Raw genomic sequence first — 20,130 nt, forward strand, 5'->3', positions numbered from 1 at the left:
ATGTCATTTGTATGTGCATTTACACAATCGTACTCAGAACTCTCCTTCACAAAATACAATTCCCTACAGCTCGCTGCCTGTCCACTGCAACCTACACATTGGCTGTTGACAGAGAGCTGTTAAAACACCACTTAGCATTCTTTAGGTATAAGCAATACACATTTCCTCTCCCCCCAAAAGAAACTTTCATAAATTAGTGATATTAATAAGATATTACTCAGAGTACAAATGAGCTCCCACCAAAAGCTATTTCTTTGAGAATTTTTTGTCAACAGTTTAAAAAAAAAAAAGTTTTAGAGCTGATATTTGCCTTTGCCATGATGCCTCAAAAAATTTAGGTCATGGCTAGCCTGTTGGTATATCAAAGTCTGTGTCAATCATACCAAACCATAATTTCATGATTTTTTGAGCCTTCCATCCTACAATAACATTTGGACCTAGACCTTTTTCTAGTAGAGATGAATTTTTATTTCACACTAATGCAGTATTTAGCACAGAGACGACATTTAGCTTCTTAATGTGTTATCACAGTACATGAAGACTAAAACTAATTATCATTTTGAAGTTCTCTTGCTCTCAAACACAGAAATGGCTGTCTCATAGCCCCAGCTTATTAAAAACAACAAAAAACCCACAAAAAAAACCCAAAGCAAAAAAAAACCACACAACCCACACCACCCCAAAAAGCGCCAAACAAACAAAAACCCCAAAACAAAACAAACCCCAAGAAACCCTAAACATGTTTCTTTTTCAAGCAAAAACCATGTCTGAAAAACATCAGCCCAACTACAGTACTTCTGAAGCTGCAAGGTATTAACAGGACAGAGGACTCCCTGGACAACTTTAGGGCAGTAGATATTTCTAGCTTGCTGCTGTACCCATGTTTTAGATAACCGCAGCAGCAGCACAAAGAGAGCATGGATATTGTGTACCCCGGGTATATTCTTCAATTCAAACATCATTATCCCAACTACTTCCAAAAAAAGAAAAGTACCTTGTTTTGAAAAGAGAAGAAAAAATAACTCCAAATGTTAAAAAACAGGCATAAGACTAATGAGTATCACCTATTAGAAAAGAGAAGCCTTGTACATAGTTTAGTTTGACTTCCCTAAAGTGTGGTTTGGTGGTTTTGTTTTTTTTTATGTATTTAAACATGAAGGCTTGACTCCGGGATGGGTCCAACCATTGAGACATTTGGCTATAACCAAGCAAGTCAAAAGGCACAGACACTTTTACAACGTTTTCTTATTCCAAATTTGATTGGGTTTTTTTACTTTACAGAACAAGTTGGGAAAAATATCGTATATGGAAAAACACATCAGATTAGAGAAAAATTAAGAACAAGTCTAGCAATAGCAACCTTAAAAAAAAACAGAACAAACCCAAACAAATCCCAGAAACCACTGTGCTGCAGTTTGAATAACAGTCAAGCACATATATTAAGATGACACAAAGCAGGTCTACTTCCCCAGTGAATTTTCACACGGTTTAAGACACAAGGATATTCTAATTACCTGTCTTACAGAAACAGGGTAAGTCCAATACTGCAACTGCTCGAGGCACAAAACTCAGTTTAGTTTGCAGAAATTTAATTTGTGGGGCACCTGCAGAATCCAGTGCTACTAGTTTGGCAGATCTGAGAGAACTTCTACAATGCAGGAAAAGCCTGAAATGCTGCTTTTACTGACGCTGAGGAAGATCAACCCTGACTAAAAATGTACTCCACCCTTGTTAAAGGAAACAAATTGATTTGAGCTCAACTCTTGGCTTTCATTACATTTCTACCTAAACAAACTCCCATTTTACACACTTAGCTGGTCACCAATGAAAAGCTTAAGGCTGTAAAGTTGCTGCACAAGGCCATTTCCCCCTGGACACCTGTGTCCTATTTTCCAGACTTTAAATGAAGCTTCAGAAAGTTTCTGATGCTCAAAACTGTTAATGTGATCACCCAAACAAACACTGTATATACAGACTTCAGAAACTGAGCTTTGCTAGGAATGCACTCTAGACAGTAGCAAGCCACTGTTCTCAATTAAAGACATATTTCATAGAATCATAGACTGGTTTGGGTTCAAAGGGACCTTAAAGACCATCTAGTTCCAAACCCCCTGCCATGGGCAGGGACACCTTCCACTAGACCAGGTTGCTCAAAGCCCCAGCCAACCTGGCCCTGGACACTTCCAGGGAGGGGGCAGACACAGCTTCTCTGGGCAGCCTGTGCCAGGGCCTCACCACCCTCATAGTAAAGAATTTCTTTCTTATGTCTAAGCTAAATCTACCCTCTTTCAGTTTAAAGCCATTACCCCTTGCCCTTGTAAAGAGTCCCTCTCCATCCTTCCTGTAGACGCCCTTCAGGTACTGAAAGGCTGCAATCAGGTCTCCCCGCAGCCTTCTCTTCTCCAGGCTCAACAACCCCAACTCTCTCAGCCTGTCCTCATAGAAGAGGTGCTCCAGCCCTCTGATCATTTCTGTGTCCCTCCCCTGCATTTGCTCCAACAGCTCCATGTCTTTGCTGTGCTGAGCGCTCCAGAGCTGGACGCAGGACTCCAGGTGGGGTCTCACCAGAGGAGAGCAGAGGGACAGAATCACCTCCTTCAACCTGCTGGCCACGATTCTCTTGATGCAGCCCAGGATATGGCTGGCCTGGACTGTGAGTGCACATTGCCAGGTCATGCTGAGCTTATCATCAACCAGTACCCCCAGGCCCTTCTCCTCTGGGCTGCTCTCAATTCATTCTCCACCCAGCCTGTGTTTCTGCTTGGGATTGCCCCGACCCAGCTGCTGGACTTTGCACTTGGCCTTCTTGAACTTCATGAGGTTTGCACAGGCCCGCCTGTCCAGGTCCCTCTGGATGGCATCCCTTCCTTCCAGTGTGTCGAACACACCACACAGCTTGGTGTCGTCGGCAAACCTGCTGAGGGTGAACTCAATCTCACTGTCCACGTCACTGACAAAGACGTTAAACAGTGCTGGTCCCAATGTGGATCCCCGAGGAATGCCACTCATCACTGGTCTCCACTTGGACACAGAGTCATTGACCGCAAGTCTTTCAGTGTGACCATACAGCTAATTCCTTATCCCCCGAGTGGTCCATCCATCAAATCCATGCCTCTCCAATTTAGAGACAAGCATGTCATGCGGGACAGTATCAAATGCCTTGCACAAGTCCAGGTAATCTTAAATAACTACTGACTTTTTTTTCCTCCCTCTTAAAAAAAATCCTTGGAGAGGTACTCAATACAACTACGTAATGCTTACAATATTTTTTTTTCCCCTGGCTAAACAAGGACATTCCCTCAGAAAAATAAAACCACGCATTTTAAGTAAGACCGTAATGACACAACAACAGAAATGAACAGAATACTCTTTTACCCTTGGCTAGCGTCATGTTCTGCAATTCTGGAAGTGGGGAGAAAAACTAACAGACATTAAACAGAAGAAAGATTTTCTTTTCACACAAGATTTAATACAAGTCCTACAACGACAAAAAAAAAAAAAAAAAAAATCACAGAATCTTTAGGGTTGGAAGGGACCTCTGTGGGTCATCTAGTCCAACCCCCCTGCCAAAGCAGGGTCACCTACAGCAGGCTGCACAGGACCACGTCCAGGCAGGTCTTGAATATCTCCAGAGAAGGAGATTCCACAACCTCCCTGGGCAGCCTGTTCCAGTGCTCCGTCACCCTCAGAGGGAAGAAGTTCTTCCTCATGTTCAGACGGAACTTCCTATGCTTCAATTTGTGCCTGTTGCCCGTTGTCCTGTCACTGGGCACCACTGAAAAGAGTCTGGCCCCGTCCTCCTGACACCCACCCTTGAGACTTTTAGAAGCATTTATAAGGTCCCTTCTCAGCCTTCTCTTCTTCAGGCTGAACGAGACCAGCTCCCTCAGCTTCTCCTCGTAGGAGAGATGCTCCAGTTCCCTCACCATCCTCATAGCCCTCCGGTGGACTCTCTCCAGTAGCTCCTCATCTTTCTTGAAGTGGGGAGCCCAGAACTGGACACAGTACTCCAGATGGGGCCTCACTAGGGCAGTGTAGAGGGGAAGGAGAACCTCCCCTCCTAATGCACCCCAGGTTCCCATTGGCCTTCTTGGCAACCAGGGCACCCTCCTGGTTCATGGTCAACCTGTCGTCTACCAATGAACTTCAGATCTTATCCGACATTTTGCTGCTGAAGCCTTCCTTCTGATGCTTCAACTGTATCAGCTACTCTGAAATCAAGCGCTTAATTCTTTCTAGAGCATCTTCAACCCGGAATTTTGTTGCAGCTCTGTCCACACCATTTTTCACTTCATCCACTCCCCCACCACTTTTTAAGCACTCTGTTTCTTTCACATCTGTTTTTCACTATTCTCTTGCTTTTGCCTTTTATTTCAAACACCTAGTAGTCTCAATATATTCAAGAGCAAAAGCCTCTCTATATCTACAGAGCCCTCCTACTCATTGCTTGTATCTGCATCTTGCTCAACAATATCTGCTTGCCTCTCCTCTCTTCACAACTGGTTCCCCAAAAAGGATGAAGGGAACAACTTCAGCACTCAAATTCTACCAAAACTAATCGGAGTTTTGCAAGGTTCTTTTCAAGGAAAGAAATTAATTTTTATCTACAAATCTAAAGTAATCACAGATCTGCTGAGTAGCCGAAGTACATAACAGAAATTACTCAAAAACATACTAATGGAAAGTAGTAATCTTACATTTTGAAGAAGCTTAATTCTGTCGAGGAAAACAGTAAAGAAAAAAAGTCATCTTGGGGGGGATGATTTAGCAAAATGAACTTTTACAGCGTTTAATTGCATGTGCAGAAGCCTAGTTTGAATATTGAACAAGAGAAAGAACATATTGGTCCTGTGCTGAACATAGGTTCAGCAATTCTGACTTTCACTCATTAACCCAGTAAAATGTGTAATGCTACCTACCTGAATCATCAGCTAATCTGCTGATTCTCTCCAACACAGCAATACAATCTCTCTCATCATCACTGACTTCCTTCAAAGTGTCCAGCAAACTTCGAGCCACCATTTGCCTAGTTTACAAGAAAGATTAAAAATTAGCATTATTTGAGTCCAGAAATACAGCCTAATCAAAAAGTTGTACAATCATACAAGTTTCTTAAACCAGTGAAATTTTACATAGGTTCACTTTTAACTCAGTGAATTTAGTCCTGCTTTGGGAATTCTTAATTCTGATACTCAAGAGTAAAGAACTGTTAACTTTAAATGTAACATTAAAAGTATCCCTTCAGTTTACAATGACAAGGGAAACCAGCCACAAAGATAAAAAAAATAGTAACCATCTGCCAAGTGAGTGAACAGGAGCTGAATGTTAGGAAGTCAGTGTAAGCCTTCCATCCTCACCTCTGAAGACACCACCACTATTGTCAGAACAGTTTTAAAGAGAATTATGAACTTCTTTCACAAACCAAAGCATGAACACTCAAGCTGAAGCTTTTCAACCAGTGGTGACGTTTAGAAGCTACTTCATTCAAAGGCTATGAAAATAAAAGGTACTAGCCCATGTGCGCCCAAGTCACACATTAAGCAAAGTAGAAAATGAAACATTAAGAAAACATGAAACCAGTCAGAATCAACTCCATTACTGCTTCTAATACATGAAAACTTTTTCTAAGGATTAACTCATCAGTGACAAGATATAATCGAATTTGGGATTTTGTCCTCTAAGGTTCTGTTGAAGCCTATGTTTCAAAGTCATACCCATCAATTACCTAGAGAGCCCTAAACATTAAGTTTTTAACCAATGCAGCTGGCAACGTGTGGCAATCAACATTTCTCCTCAACAACAGCCTATAACTGCATAACTTTTTTTCACCCTTTTGGGCAATGTGGCCGAAAATCAGTTCCAAGAGCTAGCAGGATTATCCCAACAGTGGAATGGGCCAAGGAACAGTGTCCAGCATGCTGCTAGCTCTGGTACTGCCCTGGAGCAATTCATCAAAATGCTGAAGCAGCAAGGGTCAAGTGCCAGATATTTCCAGAATTGACTGACGGAAACACTGTTAGGATGTAGCCTGGATATAAGCACTGTTGACAAACAGCAGTGCTGCAGACAAGAGCAGAAGTATAGCTAAACCTGATCATGTTCACAACAAACAGTGAACGCGAGAGAGGGTCACAAACTGGTAAGAAACAGATGGTTACATTCCTAGTGTACGAGGGAAGCGTGAGAACCGTATAATTCCGTGCAATTGGAGAAACACAGCAGGTTTTCATGAACCCTCAAAGCTAAGCAGACATTTCCATTTCCTCAAACTGAAAATCAATAATTTAAGTGTTTCACACTGGCCACTTCCAAAACTATCTTAAACTAAACTGTTTTGACATACATACAAACAAAATCCTCTAAAAAACAAACCGCAAAAACCTGCTTGTAACAAACATCTCCCTCACTCTTCAACCTGGTAAAAGTGCAACATCTCTCAGCAGAGATCCTGATATGCAGTTGGAAGTTCAGCTATCAAAATCCTAATGGACGGGAACAGACTACATGACACACTAACGTAAAAGCAGAGTTGACTTGGTCTTTTAAAGGGCTGGACACCTCTGAAAAGAGAAGAGGAACAGATGAAGCATATATCATTAACCAGCCTGCCTGGATGCATGTGTCTCCTACACATTAGACAAACTTGGAAAGTGAGAAACAAGTCAACTGACCCACTGAGCTGGGCTCAGCAAGTAAGGAACCACAATAAACAGCACTACATCCCATCTGGCTCCTGGTGACTAACTATGGAATGCCCCCCTGCTATGCTGGGAGTTTCGAGAAGACTAATCTCCTCATAGAGCTTTGTTAACAGTATTCTGAACTGTGGTGGGTGAATCCCACAGTAAGTCTTTGCTAGTTTCCGTGAGTTGGACGAATGGCTATGCCACTCTGTAAGCTGAAGGCCACAAGCCTTCTGCTAAAGAGGAAGAGATGAAAACACAAATCCTAACCTGAAGTAGATATGACTTATTTATTAAATCCACTCAAAGCTAAAAAGGGACATTCAACTTTTTCCCTGTGCTAAAGGCAGAACATAGCCCCCACCTGCATCCAGGTGGTACTTCCCTCTGGCTTGTAAAAGAATCAATTGATCTACTTCTGCATGTAGCAGATTCTGGTATAAAGCATTACAACAAAAGGCAACAAAGCAAGCTAAGCTCACTTTAGAAAACCTAACTGGGTAGGCAGCCAGTAATAACAGGGTAATCTCAGCTTCATCCATCCAGTATTCTGGGAGACAATGTCCAAACATTACGGGCTCTGACTTAATTCTGCCACTACCCCCAACAATCTGCCAGAATTCTTCTTGTGCCTCTAAGGCACAAATACAGGACACGGAGCTAAACCTACCTCACACTTGCCACAGGCTGAGTGTTAGCACGTAGGCACCTAACGCGGAATGACTTGAGCCCTGCAAGCTCACACTTTAACATGCTCCACTTACTGGAGAATAGAGAGTAAGCAATGGTCCCTGGTGCCCTGTCTAGCAGTCTGATCCTTCTTCTCATGCAAGCGCTGGTGGTCAAGATACAAAAAGCCTACAACAGGGGGCTGCAATGAACTACCAATGCATAGTAGCATAACGTAAGGCAAGCAGTAGCTTGCCCAGCAGCTTGCCAGGTGAGTACCAGATGAACATTTGTGGAATTGTAACAGAGCTCTGAAGGATGACCTGTCTGGTCTAGACACAAACAGAACAACAAAAATAGGTGGACATGCTTCATGCTCAAGAGGCAAGGAGATCCCTCCTGCAACACGGAAAAAGGGGATGAGCAGGTTTCCTCTAAGGATAATAACACATCCCCATAAACTGCATTCTAACAGGGAATCAGGCTCCTTCAAGTACATATGTGGCAGAAATGACTCCACCAACATTAACGACGACAGTGTAAGTGACTGCAATGTCATACATTCTGTTACTATACATTACTCCCTGTTATCAGGGCACGGTTTGGGACTAGGATTAACTTCCCATTCCCACTTCCCTCCTGCCACTGGCTTAGGTCTGTGCAGTGCTTGCTTCTAATGAGATACCAAGCTCCACTAAGAACTTCTACCTCTATACCTTCCCAGAACCACCAGAGTTGTCTTCATTGCAACAATTAATAGAATTGCATCTTCTTGCCCATTCAGTCAGATCTTGTACCCGAATCCTACAGGTCCAAACAGGCTTTTGCTAGCTGCTCTGGCAAGTGAAGCTTCAAATCAATAACCCTACAGCTGTGAACTCTCAAAGACAATTATTTATTCACCATACGTGTCTTTGGTATATGACTGCCACCTAAGCAGCAATGCATCTATTTATCCATTAAACAGATCATAGACCAAGGAAAGTGCAGAGGTCAAGGGCTGGAATACAGCATGCACTACAACTGCTGCAGCTGTTATGTGCAGAAGTGGAGGATAATTAGCAAAGTTCAATTTTTCACAAGCATGCATGGGGAGAGCTTGTCCAATGGTAGAAAAACTGACAGTTGCGGTATCTCATGGGCACACTTCACTGCAATTAGCAGTGGGAGAAAATGAGGATAGATTACAAACACCCTGCCTTTAAGTCCACATGCAGGGGGCATATTTTGAAGACTCTGTGCACACAGACTTAATTAGGATTTGTAATTATATACTTCAAGAGCAGCCATAAATATCTTTGCTTGGCTCATTCAAACTCCTTTCACACACTCCTTTGACCTTACCTGGAATCAATACCGGCAGTTCTAGGTGGTATAATTAGGATGTACTATCACCATCATTAGCCCTTTAATAAATTTCTACTATAGAATTTCAATTAGTTCATCTGCACAAGAAGTGCATTTAGCTTGTAAATATATGTTAAAAGAAAAAAAAAGAGAAGATAATTTTTTCTTTGCTCGTTGTTGCAGAACTTCTAAATCAAGATTTAATGACATTTCATATTTCAGTGAATATTGGTAGCAGTAACATAGGTTAACACTGTTTTCCCCAAACAATCTCAGAATTTATTCTGAAAAAAACCCCAATCTCAAAATCAACATTTGTGTACCCTTCTTAAGAAGAAAGGCTAAATATGCAGAGGTACTTTCAGTACTGTTGAAGTAATTACGAGTTCTCTTAGTGCTCTGGGAAAATTCTGCTGTTTTATGGTTCAGTTTATACCATTTTAATGTATACTTATAAGGTAAACTTTCTCAATCTGTATTGTGAAAGTTAAGTTTAAATAATTTATTTTCCATGAATGTATCTGCAAATATATACATAAAAATGTGTTTTGAGGTTTGTTTCATTTTTACTAAATTTTATTCTTTGACATACAGTGGACTCAAAGACCAAAACATGAATACAGAGGAAAGGAGAGTCAGAGATTAAGAGAAATAACCTAATCTATCCTAAAATGATGAGAAGTGTCCTAGTCAGAATGAATGCCACTACAGTTTCACCGCATGGCTTTGGCTTAAGTTTGGCATTTCCTTACAGTCAGTACTCAACAAATGACCCAAAAAGTTTTACACTGGGCTAGGCTGCACAGGCAGAAGGAAAGTAAGTGGGGAGATAAAAACAAAAGCAGCTGTGGATAACCAAATTCTCAATTACCTTGTGTATAATCTCATCACACCTAAATGAAAACCAGGCAAGGTAATTTCTTACACTTAAGGAAGGTTTTGATAAAATTCTTAAGATTCCAAAGATACTGTTTCAGAGAGGTTTTTGATACACATTAGAGTGCAGAGGGATGAAAACAGCATTCTTCAGTTTTAGTGGGGGTACTTTCTGCATGCAAATCCTAGTTTTTAAACACATGCTAAAATTATGTTCTTGACTCTGCAAAAGGGAGTGGACAACTGGAAAGGCTTATGGCATAGCTCTGATACATCTAAAACTTCACCGTTACCCTTATTTCCTTGGAAAGAAATTAATTTCTCAGTTCCTGGAAAGCCTCATTATGTAACAGAGCATATATTCTAAAAATTCTAGACCATCTTCCAGAATCACAAACATGTAAAACCAAGGTTTATATTATGCCTGTTGGAGTTAGGAATCCGATAACCACATTAAAATCATCATTGCCACACATGGTGCAGCCTCCTTTGTGATGTCAATTTCTCTTCCAGCTGGAATCCAGAAAGCAAGAAAGCTACCTTCAACCAACCACATCAGAAACCACATCTGTGCCATGAAGTCGAAGGAGCATATATTTTAGCCAAAAAAGACAAGTTACCCAGAATGCTTTAGGCCAAATCTTCACCTACACTGTACAGAGCGAAAGTGCTGCTGATAAGCTGTACCTGAGTACACACACCTACACTTCATCCCTCTTTGAGATCCAATATATCCTTAGTTACCACTGAGTGCTGCTCTACAAGTATTTTGAAGTTAAACTATTTCAAAAGACACCAGGTATTCTCCTAAGAGAAAAGCAAAGAAGTAGTCCAGAACACAAAAGAAGCATAGCAAGAGGATAACTTAAAAATATCTACGTTGACATGTAGATATAGTCTTGATAGCCAAGACTGGTCATACTGATGAATAAGAGTCTGCTGACAAGATCTGCTTTGGTGTGAAGAGAAAGGGCAACAGCAATTCCTAAAAAATTAGGCTGATCAAAAGGAAGGGTCTGTTGTTCAGGAACTGCCTCACTGTTCAAACAGATCTACTGGTGAGCGTTGTATACTTCTGAGCCTTCCCAATGAGGAATGGAAGGAAGTTAACAGCAATAAAGCATAGGAAAACCCACAAAGGATTTTTAAAATGAGAAGAAGCAAAAGCTATGTTCCAGTCTGCACCAGCAACTGTTTTTTAAAGCAAACAATAAAAGGAAATTCTCATCCACGCATGCATGCACACACACCAGTGCTACCAGACACAAGGAGACCTTGTGTTTCAGGGTGATAGTCTTGGCTTTCTGCTTGGCATCTACTCTTGCTGCAATATGATATTGGATTATTAAGGCATATGCTAGAGCTGCTTCTCAAACCTGGTCTGGAGGCTGCCTCTTCACTAATAAAACCATAACCAGAGGCCTGCTTGCCTTGGTTTTCAGCTACAAGAGGGGTCATTTATGGTAGCACTTGTCAGGTTCCCCTCCATTCTCATAGACAACGACAACATCTGTGGTGCTGATCAGCAAAACTTAAAAAGTGAGGATGTAGACTACAACATGCCAAAAATTGTCACATAACAACTACTTTGACCATTTAGGAAGCTATTAAAGGATTCCCTACCTCATTCTTTTTTCCAGTTCATCCTGTCAAAAATCATACATGTTTAAATGAAGAAGCAATTCCTATTTGCAAATTCCAAGTCCAACCTGCTAATATTTCTTAGCATGCAGACATAGATCCATTTCTATCTCAGAACAACTGGCTCTGGACTTCAGTCAACAGCTGAGAAATCATGAGTGCTCAAGGAATCCATTCAAAGGAGATTAGGCTTTTGTAGTAATTGTTAAAAATCACTTCACTTTAATAATTCAATATAATGACACACTGCAAATGATACATATGTAGATGACTAACCAGATAGAAAATGATAATGCAAATTCATCCATTTAAGGCTTGGGGGGGGGGGAGCAGGGAAATAAAAATATCTTACCCTGATTTACCCATGCTCAATGATTACGTTTCAAGGTTTTGGGCATCTATAACTTTAATGTTAAACTACACATAAGTCATTGGGTGTGGTTATACCATACTAAGAGACATAAATTAAAACACATTTGATTATTCTTATCTTTTCCCTATGAAATGCTCCAATTCATCTGTCTAGCAAATATATCTTTGATTATTCCCAAGACTGACTAATGCTGAATCATCATAAACTGCCTGCAATAGTTACTATCACTTACAGTCATCTAACTGCTACTCACGATTATATCACTAAAGGCTATCATATGCTATTTCCTATATTTTCTTATGCTACATAATACAGTAGGCCTACAGAGAGAGCTAGGATTAAACAACATGTTTATACCAGCCAAAAAAATCAACCCTAAACAAGCAAACAAACAAACAAAAAACCCCAGGAAAAACTACAGTTACTCCACCCATCTTCCCCTGCAGAAAAGCACAGGCAAGCACAGGGTGCATAAAGCTGGACAGCATCATCAAAACGATTTCAAGCTTATGCATGCCCCACACCCCATGCAATCCACACTGAGAGCCTCAGAGAGACAGTTTTTTCTTAAATGGGCAAGTAAAATATTAGAACCATTATTCTTGTTTAAAATTCAACTCACACAACTTGAGTTTCTGAGTTTGTTCTAATCCCTACTGGCTCTTGTTACATAATTGTCACCTATAGCCCTAAAGGCTCCTCTTCCCTCGCTCCCCATGAAAAGTCAAACACACAAAAACTCCCTCCTGGTTGGCAAATTGCTGATTTCATCTCAAATTGTAAAGTATCAAAAACTTTGGATTTTAGGAAAACAGAAAAACTTCAAAAACAGGCATTTCATTATTAATTTATGCAGGCTATAATAACAGAAACCATTCTATAATTGTTAGCTTCAGCTCAATCAGAAGGAAAACCTTCCAAACGGGGTATGTTCATACAGGTAGTTTGGAATTTTAAGTACACTTCATATGACTAAAGTTAAACACATGGCTAAATCCTTACAGAACTCGGGCCACAAACAACAAAATAGAGGCTAAACTACAGGGTGGTTGATCGTAGACTTATCTTCTGCGTACTACTGAATTAAGAATTCAACATAAAAGCAAACATGCTCTATTATTTACTTGGAGCCCAGACTAAACTGTGTTAAAACAAAACACCAGAAAACCTCGACCTTAGCATATTTTATACATTTCTGTGATCTTGTAACTGTTTATAGTTAAAATTAAAATAAATGCTTGTTTTTAATTTCTCCATTCCATTGCAGAGTGTCTGTGTGCAGGGGATGGGGTGGGGGTGTGTGTATCTGTCTGAAGTATGCTACAATACCTGGGCTTTTAAATGAAACAACTAGCTCTGTGGCATTACAGAAATAAAAAGGGGGAAATGCAGAACGCAGTATTAACTGGACAAGACAAGACATTCTTTTCAGCAGTTTTTCCATTTTCAGTAACCAGAAGCAGCAATACCCAAACTATAAACTAACTGTGAGGATGATCCTGCAGAATGCTTCTTGACTTCCTCTGGCAATTTACAGTGCTGCTCATCATCCTTTCCTGACCTTTCATGAAGTATTTTCTTAAAGTCACTTTCCACACAGCTATGGATACAGTTTACTATTATCTTCTAGCCATGTCTCAACAGGAATGTTAGCATCCACAAAAACCCTAAAAGTATGTGGTCCAATTAATAAAAAAGTTCAATAAGTCCTGAACTACACTTGTTTAAAAGCTAAGCAAATGTTTTTCTCTTATCATTAATATTTCGCTCTCTATAAGCAGAAGAAATATCAGCAAACAAACTGAGCAGCTAAAGAAATTGTACAGGTGTTGGGTTGGGCTTTTTTTTTAATTATTTGTATTTCATGCAAATTAACTTCAGTCAGATTTGAATCAGATGAATAGTTTGCATACTGTTAGCCAGACAGGACATTTAAAAAGCATACCTGTTAAATATGTTCTCACTTGCAGCGTACTTGTCCAGTCTTCCCAAAGGTGTCAACATTTCATCTTGTGAGACAAAGTCCAGGGCTGAAGGTATAATAATCACATCAGAGTCTGAGCTGTAGTCATCCACACCAACTATCAGAGACATCAGAAATATTCCTTACAATCACAGTAGTTTAACGCTATAATGATGTCTGTTGTTGGTCTGAAATACAGAAGCCTAGGCAAGGCCCCACTGACCAACTACACTGCATTATTCCACCTAGCTTTCCCCAGCCCCCATAAAGCCTATTCTGTACAAGTGATTGATTATGTGTAAATTGGACTAAATGTTGTTTAAGTAATTTTCTCTAAATACCCAAATATGACATTTCACTAGACATCCATACTTCACGATATTTTTAGCTGACAAGGAGTATTTTTATACCTTATATTTTTATTAAGCAAATGACTTTTAGCTAATTCTAAAGTCAGCTTTTTGAAGACGCATAGACTAAAATCATAGCAGCAATTAGCCCAGAGATAGAGTTAATAGAACATCATCTAATAGAACACAAAAAAATTTTTTAAACAAGAAAAATCTAAATTAGGCATGTTAAAAAGTTCAGATGCATGTTGCTATATCCAACTACCACTTAAACTAGGCACAATTCACCTACTGCATCATTATTATCCAGTGCATTAATAGGGAACTTAATCTAAAGAGACACCTTTATCAACATGGAACCACAATGAAATGGAAAAGGGGTCCACCCAAGCTCTGCAGAGCTGCTTGAAGAATTAGGATTCGAACTACCACCTTTTCTGGCTTCCATATGCCCTCCAAACTGCTCAAAAACTCAGTCCCATAACAAACACCTGAGCCTGAAAATACAATCATTTATTTGCTAGTATTACAAATGCATTCACTTATTTGCAAGAACCATCCCAAGTCACCCATTTTACTCCTGAAAAGACAACACTGCAGTACACTACACCTATTCTTCAGTCTAGACAAGATTCTCTGAAAAGCCTTTTGAAAACTGGCAAATAGAGACAGATGGAAAACAGACAGATATGCAGGTCCAACAATGATTTTTTTAAAAAGCAGACTCTACAGAGGAAATGAAAAAGATTGTGGTCCCCTTACCTTCCATACAATTACATTATGTTACATAAATTGGGTATCAGACATTGTATCATTATCTTCAACATTCAGAATACACAAGCAGCTATCATTTTCTGAACATCTTCCTTAACATATTTCAAATGTCAAAAGATTTAACACCAAGTTCTCCATAAAAGTAACATTTTTAGATCTAAACTGGGTTAATAGCATCCCTTTACCAGCAAACTAATCCTCCCATTTTCTAGGTAGAGAATCAATGGACATCATTTAATTGGTCACAAATAAATCCCATCCCTGGAGGAGGGTCCAAATTCTGCAGTTTTGATAAGACTTGAAAGCCTTGCCAGAAATCAAACGAAAAAGTGATGGGAAAAGAGCAAGGGCATAAAAAGAATCTGGGACATCAGGGCAAGGATGAAAGTGTACTAGCAGCTGCGAGACAAAGTAGATGGAAAAGAAATTTGTGGAGAAGAACTAGCACTCTTGGATACGCCTAAGGTAAAGGATAACAAACTGCAGGGGGAGGAGAGAAAGGCTCAAAAAACAGCTATTGCAGCACTTAGCAACCCCAGGTCTACACAACTGTTTGAATCTGTGTTTGGTTTGGGCTTATAGGGCTTATGGGTTTGGGTGGGGGGTTTTTTTGGTTGGTTTGTTTTGGGTTTTTTGCAAGATCAGTTTTATTTTCATAGGAAAGGTTGGGGAAGTTAAAAATGCACTCATAATGCAAGTTAGGATTTTATGCCATGTTAACAAAGAACAGGCCTTTAATTCAACCTACTGATCCAGCTAAAACCAGAGGTTTTCCTGTGTTTATAGTTATGCCATATACCTTTCTCACACAGGTAAGTCCTTCTAGAATAACTATTTCAGTTGAAGGGACCTACAACGACCATCTAGTCCAACTGCCTGACCACTTCAGGTATGACCAAAAGTCAAAGCATGTTGTTAAGGGCATTGTCCAAATGCCTCCCAGACACTGACAGGCTTGGGACATTGAGCACCTCTCCAGAAAGCTTGTGCCAGGGTTTGACCAACCTCTCAGTAAAGAAATGCTTCCCTCATGTCCAGCCTGAACCTCCCCTGGGCTCAGCTCTGAACCATTCCCACCCGTCCTGTCACTGGATCCCAGGGAGAAGAGCTCAGCACCTCCCTCTCCACGTCCCGTCCCCAGGAAGTTGCAGAGAGCAATGAGGTCGCCCCTCGGCCTCCTTTTCCCCAAACTAGGCAAGCCCAGAGACCTCAGCCGCCTCTGACAGGACATTTTATTGTATGTGAGCTCCTACTGTCTGAGGGCTGACTCAAAACATAGTTTGAAGTAACAAACACTTTCTGCAGCATCCACACATGAAATAAGTTACACAGACAGTCCTCATTCTGGGAAATTTTTTTTTTTTTTTTTGTATCATTATAATTGCGCTCTTCACTAAGGAGCTAAACCACTGCACTCAGATTGATTTCTAAACCACAGAACTTAAATTAATACAGTTAAGTTGTCACATAACCAACTGGGGAGAAAAAACATCACTAATATTCAGTAAGATTAATTCTATGACAGTGTCCTATTTTCCTATTTTGAAGTCTGTTGATCACACTGTAAATTTAAGCACATAAATTGAAGGAACTATGTCAAAATGCCAACGAAATTATTGTCACCAATATAATTATTTTTATTTAGCTATCAAATGCAGAAAATAAAAAAAAATACATACATGCTGACCATTATATCAACCACCACTAGTTTTACCTCCTCTATTTCTCTCTTCTCGACCTCATGTTCCATGTTCCTCTCTTCCCCCTCTACATTTATTCTCCCCTTGTACTCCTACAGTGAGTGGTCCAATGTAGATGCCATCTTACACAGTGCAGAACATAGCGACTGCTCACTCTGTATGTCTTAACACATAAATGTGCACCAAAGTTGACTAGAAGTCTGATGCCTTTCATTTAGTGAACCAAACATTCTGATAACTTTTGCCTTGTGAAATCAGTCAACCAAACTGCTAAATCCACTCTATATCAGATGTAAGTATCAGCGATAAAAATATGTGCAGCTGCTTACAATGTATCTGTTTGATGTCTCCTACTAGTTCAAAGAGAAAGTGAGGTGTGTGAATTTGACTCTGCTGTGTTTGTGAACTGTAAAATTAAGTTTAGCGCTACTTTGGGCTTGATGTGGCTCTTCAACTGATGCCAAGCAACAATCACTATTTAAACAATTCCAGCATCTCAGCTCATATTCACAAAAGAGAGCATTCAGATGGAAGCATCCTGATAAACACAACACTAGTACCAACAGGGAAGAGAGGAGGGGATAAAAATAAATAAATCTGCACATAAACAGTTAGTCTATAGTTCTTCTGAAGTACTGTTACAGTTATCTTACATATTCATTTTCACTTTCAACATCAAGACACCAATCCAAGTGAAAAGAGGCACCAGCCCAGTAGTATTCCCATTCTAAAAAAGCCCCTCAAGTGGATGTTTGCCTCTAAATTGCCCCAAATATGATTCACCAACAATCTAACCATTCCTCCTCTATAATGCATGAAGAGCATACTTTGCATTATTCAACCTATTTTGCAATAAACCAGGTCACTTTGATATTGCCTACACTTCAAAGGTTATTCCAAAAGGGCTATCAAAAAGGCTGTTAACTGAATCATAGAATGCTTTGGGTTGGAAGGGACCTTTAGCCCAACCCCCCTGAAGTGAGCAGGGACATCTTCAGCCAGACCAGATTGCTCAGAGCCCCGTCCAACCCGACCCTGAATGTTTCCAGGGATGGGGTCTCCACTACCTCTCTGCGCAACCTGTTCCAGTGCTTCACCACCCTTACAGTAAAAAATATCTTCCTTATATCCAGTCTAAAATCTACCGTCCCTTAGTTTAAAGCCATTACTCCTTGTCCTGTCACAACAAGCCCTGCTGAAAATATTTTCCCCATCTTTCCTATAGGCCCTCTTCAAGTACTGGAAGGCTGCAGGGAGACCTTACTGCAGCCTTCTCTTCTCCAGGCAGAACAGCCCTGACTCTCTCAGCATTTCCTCGTAGGAGAGGTGCTCCAGCCCTCGGATCATCTTTCTGGCCCTCCTCTGGGTCTCTTCAGCCCTCCTCTGCTTTCCACCCAATTTTGAGCACTTGCCCAAGTACCACAGGACCTTTTGCAAAATTTACAAGTGCAAAAAACACTCCTGAATACAAGTGTACTGGTTTGGCTGGGATAGAGTTAGAATTCTTCATGGTAGCTTGTATGGGGCTATTTTGTGCACCTCCAACCTACTCACTGGCAACACAGCGTAAGGAGTAGAAAAAGCCTTGACACTGTGTAAGCACTGTTCAGCAGTAACTAAAACATTCCTGTGTTATCAACACTAGTTTCAGCACAAATCCAAAATACTACAAAGAAATTTTACTCTATCCCAGCCAAAACCAGTACAAGTCTTGGCTAGTTCAAATGCAGAACATCAAGATTCATTCCCACCTCAGAATACAGACTAGGCAACAGGGCCACGTTACTTCCCTCTACTGACACAGAAAAACTATAGGTCACTTATTTTCTCCACTTTTTCGAACCAGTACAAGTAAGTCCAGACCAAATGCTTAGAAGGCATCTGAACTACAAGGCATCACTGAAAACTTACGCAAGTTCAGAGCCTAAATACCTTTTAATCTGGTCTTACACATTCACAGCAACATGCAAAAGAAGCAGAGCTAAGAAATCAGGAGTTTCTATAAAAACTCAGTATCCCAGCACTTTAAAGTCATTAGTGGTAATGGGGAGGAAGAACAATAATTGGACAATACTGTCAAAAGCAATCACAAGGCTCCTGTTTTCTGCCTGCATAAGCACCAAAGCAAAACAAAACGACTAAGCACATTAACTTATCTCGACTAAGTAGTTTGCAAACTTCTCTTCAAAACTCTACACACTGCTACCATCAAACACAAGGCAGCATCGCATAACAAGACAAGCACTGGATTTTGTTTCAATACCTGACTATGCCTGACCTGTTGTACGACACAAGCCAAATAACTCCTCCTCTCTGTACCTTCATTTTCCTGTCCCATCATTTTGACTGTTTTTTGTAGAAGTTATTCAGGCTTGTCTGTCTTGCATCTGGTCCATACTGTACCAAGAATATATTAACACCCCCAGCTTTAAGTTCTCCTGTTTCTCTTAAGTTCTCCTGTGTTTTATGGCAAGGATACAACAAATACTTGCCACAATTATTAACTAACATGTATCATAAAGCAGTTTTGCCGAGACAGACTATGTTTAGAGGTGCTTAGGCAACTATTGACAAGGTTGGTTGAGCATACAACAACAAAACAGAAGTCCATTTAAAACTCAGTCTCATATAATATCTGACTTTTCTACTACATATCTCATTTTCATAGTATCTTTCACAAAGATCTGGATCACATTGTGTCTTTTATAGATAGCTGCACAGATCATGTCTGAATAAATAATTACTATTTTTCTTTTGTTTAATAATGCACGAACTCTTTGCCATAGACTGTTCAGTAGCAAGGTCTACAGGTATTCTTTTTGTTCTGTGTCTGCTATGGGCTCCACGGCAGAAACACATCCTCCCTCACTTTCGCATGGAAACTCAGTAACAAGACATGTATTCTAAAAATGAGCAATTTTAATTTCTCAAATCTGAGCAAGAAACAATTTTAAAGATTCAATATTTCCAACTGATAGTGCAGTTCCCTTATTTTATCTTCTGCATTCTCAAGAAGTCTCTATGGCAATTGCTACAGATATATCTAGGAAAATGGACTCATTTTTATTCAACTGTAGTACAGGCTATTTGCTATGGTCTACATCAATTGTTACCATAAGCATGTTCAGGTTAATACAGCACTTATATGCAGAAAGGGCTTAATTCTGTTCTGCTGTTCAAGCAAGTAATTTTTCTGTTAAATTCTAAAGTAAAAATATAGTCCTATCCGCCCAAACATTTGATATCATAATCAAAAAACAGCAGCAGCAAGTTTTGGTTTAAGTCACCTTCCTCTATGCTATGAAAGAATAAATCCACCTTATATCCAGATTTCTGCAGAACACAAGTAGTGTTCTCAGCCCTTAAATATTGTAATTACATTCCTTTTCATCTCATTTTCTATAAGAAGTATCATTCTGCATCTTGATGCTCTGCAAAGAGAAATCCAGCTCAGCATGAGTATGGAAGCTAAACATCTATATTTGTCCATGGTTATGAACTCCTTACTCTCACCCTTTCACAGTGCACTATATTTCAGCTCCGGATGGAATCACAGACCAAAGTGTTAGTCACACTATTTCAGCATCATTTGCTATCATAAATGTACTGCACTGCTTTAGCAACATTAACTAAGAGCTACTACAATGACAGTTACACAAATATTACAAAATGCATTTGTAATGCTGGGTTCCACCATCTGGCCTGCCAGATCCAGGTATGATTCACCAGTGATCATAGATGCCACTGTCAGAAA

General features: G+C 40.1%; 1 protein-coding gene across 4 annotated transcripts in view; it reads right to left on the minus strand.

Annotated features, from left to right (window-relative positions):
• Nucleotides 1–20,130, minus strand: part of PPP4R1 (protein phosphatase 4 regulatory subunit 1) — a 76,199-nt gene that overhangs the window by 39,798 nt on the left and 16,271 nt on the right. For 2 of the 4 annotated variants that reach the window (XM_075416474.1, XM_075416473.1), the window contains 2 exons: nucleotides 13,535–13,670; nucleotides 4,920–5,026 (listed from right to left, as the gene is read on the minus strand). In XM_075416474.1, coding sequence (XP_075272589.1) covers nucleotides 4,920–5,026; nucleotides 13,535–13,670 — 243 coding nt within the window. Of the gene's footprint in view, nucleotides 1–4,919; nucleotides 5,027–13,534; nucleotides 13,671–20,130 lie in introns of those variants that run through there. The other 2 variants (XM_075416475.1, XM_075416476.1) reach the window with 2 other exon arrangements.

The sequence above is a fragment of the Opisthocomus hoazin genome, chromosome 3 (assembly GCF_030867145.1).
Source record: "Opisthocomus hoazin isolate bOpiHoa1 chromosome 3, bOpiHoa1.hap1, whole genome shotgun sequence".
NCBI classification, from domain to species: Eukaryota; Metazoa; Chordata; class Aves; order Opisthocomiformes; family Opisthocomidae; genus Opisthocomus; species Opisthocomus hoazin.